The sequence below is a fragment of the Quercus suber genome, unplaced genomic scaffold (assembly GCF_002906115.3).
Source record: "Quercus suber isolate HL8 unplaced genomic scaffold, Cork oak 2.0 scaffold_727, whole genome shotgun sequence".
NCBI lineage: Eukaryota > Viridiplantae > Streptophyta > Magnoliopsida > Fagales > Fagaceae > Quercus > Quercus suber.
Genome location: NW_027070167.1, coordinates 1 through 5,669, shown reverse-complemented (window position 1 = coordinate 5,669; position 5,669 = coordinate 1). Strand labels below are relative to the sequence as shown.

The following is a 5,669-nucleotide window of genomic DNA, read 5'->3' as shown; positions in this document are numbered from 1 at the left end:
CAATAACAATAACAATAACAATAACATAGAAGAACCTAAAAGGCGAAACCAAAGACACCCATTAATCCTATGATCAAGAAAACAATATGCAAAAACCAAAAATAGCAAACCTCATAATATTGACAACGAATTCACTCCCACACTCGCCGTCACATTGCCCATTAAAATTAACCCACTTAAAAAAATGCAACCCAGGAACAACAACACAATTACAATTAATCTTCTAATATTTTTCTGATTCATAGGTTGTTTTCAAATTTGTTATTGTACTAAATTAATGTATTAGGATTATTTTTAGAAAATAATCGATTAGATTAAATCAAAAATCAAAGAGGAAAACAAAACAACTTAAAATACAAAATTGCACCACATCAATCATAAGTAAAGTTCTAAAGAATACAAAAATTTATCAACCTAAAGTAGAGATGCAAGAAAAATAAATTAAATCAACCAAAAATTAAGAGAGAGAGAGAGAGAGAGAGAGAGAGAGAGAGAGAAATAACCTTTTGTTTGTGAGGAAAAACTATGCAAAGAATGGAAGAGAGAATGACAAATTTATAGTAAAATGGTGTGAATAAGAATAGACAAAATAAAGGAAGACGAAGAGAAAGATGAAGAGTGGTATTAAAGTAGGGGATAGTGGGGAGATGAAAAGGTAAGAGAGTAACAAATGTTGGACAAAGTCTAAATATTAAAAAAAAAAGTAAATGCTTAAAAAAATTATAGAAAATTAGAAAGAAATAGAATATTGACGTAGACGCTGACGTGGCTCAACTGGAGCATAGCAACAATAAATGCTATGCTTCAGTTTTTAGATATATATAGAATATATAGAATAGATATATATTTTGAAAAAAGAGAAAATATAAAGAAAAGAAAGAGAGGAAAATATATAACATGTGATTGCTTAAGCTTTTATATATATATATATATAGATGGTGGAATTAAATTAATAAGAAGTGGGGTTTATGGTGGAGATAGTGGTGGGAATTAAATTAATAAGAAGTGGGCTTTATGATGGAGATAAGGATGAGATATATTTTATATTTGTTAGTATTTTAAAATTGGAAAAAACTAATTTTAAATTGTTGAACAATTACAAAAAATATGGTGAAAATGACATGGCTGCTGACATGGCTCAACGTGAGCGTAGCAACATTAAATGCTACGCTTCAGCTTTTAGTAATATATAGATTTGTTTTTTGGAATCTCTGTTGTGAAATACCCTAAGAAGTTTTGACTAAGAACTTTAGTAATTTAAAAAGAATTTATAGGAACATTTATTTAGGCTATAACAAAGTGTCTTGGTATTTTACAAATCAAATATTATTTTTTATTTGATTGTTAATTTTAGTATATCTTGGGAGTAAGGCTTGGTGGTGTTGTTGATTGTTCATTTTAGTATCAGAAGCATCATGCAAAAAATCTCTATGTAGATCATCATTTACTGTTGTTGGACGATTTTCACTAGATTATTGAACTGGCATCAATATTATTCCTTAAAACGCACAGCATATCTTGATCAATCATGTAGATCATTTTTCTTTTACTTATGTCATGTTAAGTTTTTCCTTTTGTTAGTGTCAAGTTATGATAGTCCTTTCTGTTAAACTGAATGGTGATTTCATTCCCATTAATTGCTCGTTTAATTGTAATGGTTACCTAGTATTGGCATGCGAAGTAATAATGCACACATGCACTGAATGGGAATAAGTCCCATGATTTGATTGGTAAATATGACTTAATTCTCACCAGACACTCAGTTTAATTTTTGCTCTTATGGACGGAATATAGGGTCAACTATGAATGGGTTCAAACCCATTTAATATCTTGTTCATGAACTTTCTTTCTAGTTTAAATCCCTGCCTTCTTTTTTGTTCAAATTTGTTTTTAGTTTAAGCAAGATCAATACCTTGCAGGTATGGACGACAGGGACAATGGGAGAACTCACACCCGTAAGTACATTTTTCCTGAAATATTGAAATGTTCTCAAATAAGATCTGCTCATGGGTCACTCACATAATAACTGATGGGATTTTTTTTTGGGTGTATTTCCAGCCTATTTGTTAGTGATGGGATTGGATAAGGTCATTTTGAACCCAACCCTATGCCAACCATAGTTTATTTTAAAATTATGGAGTCTAGTGCAGGCTCTTGGTGTACTAAGTAGGCTTTCTGTCTAATTGATGCTCTAGCAGCTCCAATTGCTGTTCTTTTTTTTTTCTTTTCTTTTTTTAATGAAGGGAATTGCTGTTCACTGATAGATAAGTTTCATTTTAAAAACAAACTACACCAATGTTGCTTGCGTAATTTCATTTTATCTTTTACTCATTCTTGAAACTTGAAAATTTATTTATTGAAATGAAAATCATGGTAAAGCTTTATATTTTAGTTATCCAAGATAGACTTGCCACTTCATGGGATATGTTAAATTACCAATTTTATCAAAAGTTTAAGCTATTAAGATATGGTAAATTTAATCATTTAACTACATCTAACACTTCCCTTCACGTGTGGGCTCAAACTCCCTTATAATAGGTGAGGCCCAATATGTGAGATTTTAAATGGAAGGTAGAGTGGAGGAGACAGGAATCAAACTCAAGATCTCTTACTTTGATACCATGTTAAAGTACTGATTGTTTTAAAAGCTTAAACTATTAGAATATGGTAAAATAAATCATTTAACCACATGCTTCTAACAAGATAATCTATCCAAAAAAAAAGGCACAAAAATATAATGCCACTTCAAGGGATTATTTGTGCTGGGCCAACAGTGCAACTCTGCTTTGGTCCTGTGGGGGTGTTAGAGGGGATTTTTGGCAAAGCAACAACCAATAATCCTTTTGATGCCCAACCACCAAACAGAAGGTCAAGGCTGGTCAGAAACCTGACGGTTGTCAGTTGAAATTGGATCATTTTGTCACCCACAGGATTGAGTCAGTGGTGGGTTAACCCTATACCCATGTACACCCTCAAGTAATTGAGTAGGTTTGGTTGCAATTACTAATGTCCATTGGAATCAGCCTTTTATAGAATATGATTATTTGAGTCACTTGATGTGATACGGCGGAAACTATAGATAGTAAAACTTAATAAGCAAAACAGTGAGAGAACTTGAAATCAAAGATGCTCAAGTTTTAGGTTCTACTGCCAATTTTCTTTCAATGTTATAATCCTTGCCTCTTCATGTTAAGTGATACATAAATGAAAAAAATTTCCTTTTCCAGGTTGTGAAGATAGATGGACGCATAATTGGCACCGGACAAGTTGGGCCTGTCACTCTAAGAGTGCAAAATGCTTACAAAAAAATGACCGAAGAGTCAGGAGTGCCCATACCAACTTATCATAGGACTTGATTACCATGTTACCAGCAGGTGCGTCTTCACTTGTTTCAATATTTGTCTGACTTGATCTATTATCTAGTTGTCATTTTGGATCTGTGTAATTGTCTATGATGCAAATAAAGTCCCCTTTAGTGTAGCAAATAAAAATTCGGTTCTAGAAAATTTGCTATGTAAGGACCTAGACTTGGCAAACAGGTCAGGTACCAACCAAAAACGGGTAGCTAATCTTATTATCCTCATCCAATTTTTGATTTGATAGGTTAAGTCAACTTGATATGATCCATAATTTTTTAAAAACAATAAATAAATAAGAAACTTGTATGTATTTTTTTACAAAAGAAAAGAAAAATTGGATACCATGGTCCTAAGTTCAACCTCAGATGCACCTATTATATGTAAAACATTAATAAAGTTAAATAGCATATAAAAATACCTAAATATTTATATTTTTAAGAATGAATATATATATATATATATATTGATAAGTAATAAAATATAACATGTTAGGTGAAGGAAAATAAGTATTTAGTACAAAACTTTACAATAAACTTACGAAAAACTACTCAATATTAATTGTGAATGCAATGGTATATTCATATTTATGTATTACACTTAAGTTGACAAGTAATGTTTTTAGCATTTTCATCGACATTTGACAATATAGAAAATTTAATATAACTTAGTCTATAATGAAAATGGGTCAATAAAAAAATTAAAAGAAATAGTCTACCTGGATGACCCAAGGGTCAACCCAACCCATCCCATCTCTTTAGCGGGCAAGATGCAGGTTGACCTGTTTTTCATGGATTCCCTACCCATACCCATTTTTATCCTCTAGGATGGAGTGAATAACAGGTTCGGGTGCAATTTTACAAGTCTATAAGAACCAAGTAAAATGTGTACACATACAAACATCAAGGAAAAACAAGAAGATGGAAGAAATAACATGCATTAGTTGGTCTGAAATTTATACTTATGGTTCAGTTATTTTCAATCATGTTTATTATTCTAAGCACTGCCATCTCTATCATGCCAGATTCTCTTTGTTTGTGCATGCAAATATAAAATGAAGTGTGGGACTCCTGGCCTAAAGTTAAAACAACCTGGAAGTTACTACCAGAGATCTGAACAAAGATTTGAGTATCAATCAATTCGAATTTTGGTATTAACAGGTGCTGTATAGTCAATCTTTCAACTAAATAATTGGGGATCCTAGCATCTAGTCCGCAATGAATAAAGTTCTTGTATCATTGTGTATATATCATGTTTGTTTGTACTGCCTATTACCAAATGCATAGCAATAGTATGCAGCAACAACATTATATTTATTTAAGCTAAACTACATTTTTAATTGCTGTAATTTGGGCTAGGTTTCAATTACTTAGGCTTACCAAATTATGAGAGGGAAATTTGGGCTCTCAGAGTACACGTGGGGTGAAAATAGGTTGATTACATTACAGATAAAACTTCCACTAACTCTAAAAAAATCAAATCCTACATACTACAAGGGAAGCTAATAGAGTCAAACATGAACATGATGTAATGGACATATAGCATGCAGGACCTGTTCTTAAGTGTACAAATGAAAGTTTTTTTTTATTTTTATTTTTTTTCAATTATAATAGTAGACATTGACAAAGTTCAGTTATTTAGATAATCTTACCCATGTCCATTTTAAGACTAACCAAGCCAACTGAGCTAAAAGCACCTTCATGCTTGAGGAGGATCAATCCAAACACTATTAAGCCCTTGCTTAGCATCCCTATCGTAAGCTTCAGAACCCTCACACTTATAGGTCTCAAGATCCTTGAAGCAAAAGAAGTGAAAGCCATTGAATTCGTTGGTGTAGAACATATTGTTTGTTAACTTGCATGCTTTCTCAACTGCTGGAACCGAGAATGAGTTGCAGCTACGAAATAGTGCTTGATTCTTCAAGCCTTGCTTAAAATCCCAAGCCATCTGAGACCTGTCAAACTTGGATACACGGAACAAGAGTCCTTGACTGAGCCAATGTAGCTTTGCACTGAGCCGATCTAGCTCTCCATTGGAGTCAAACAGGTGAGGTATCCAATATTTTAGCCCCTTATATTTGAGAGGTGTCGTCTTTGTGAGCACATGCAATTCTTTATGTGTAGCATTAAAAGCAGTCAGTGTCTGCATACCTAAAAGACAATAAAAGTTTCCATCCTATGTATTAAGGCTGAATATATCACAAATGAACCATCCTCTAAGCCAAAAGGAATTGAATATTCTAAATTCGTACCTTAAACAAAAATTTATAACAAGGGAAACAGTAGAAACAAACTTGAACATGCTGTAATGGAC

General features: G+C 32.6%; 1 protein-coding gene across 1 annotated transcript in view; it reads left to right on the top strand.

The window, feature by feature from the left end:
- Positions 1-4,704, top strand: part of LOC112010374 (branched-chain-amino-acid aminotransferase-like protein 1) — a 29,668-nt gene extending 24,964 nt beyond the window's left edge. Inside the window, 3 exon segments of the mRNA XM_065766638.1 lie at positions 1,920-1,955; positions 3,228-3,374; positions 4,381-4,704. Of these exon segments, the coding sequence (XP_065622710.1) occupies positions 1,920-1,955; positions 3,228-3,356 (165 nt within the window). The 3' untranslated portion in view covers positions 3,357-3,374; positions 4,381-4,704.
- Positions 4,705-5,669: the final 965 nt, after the last annotated feature.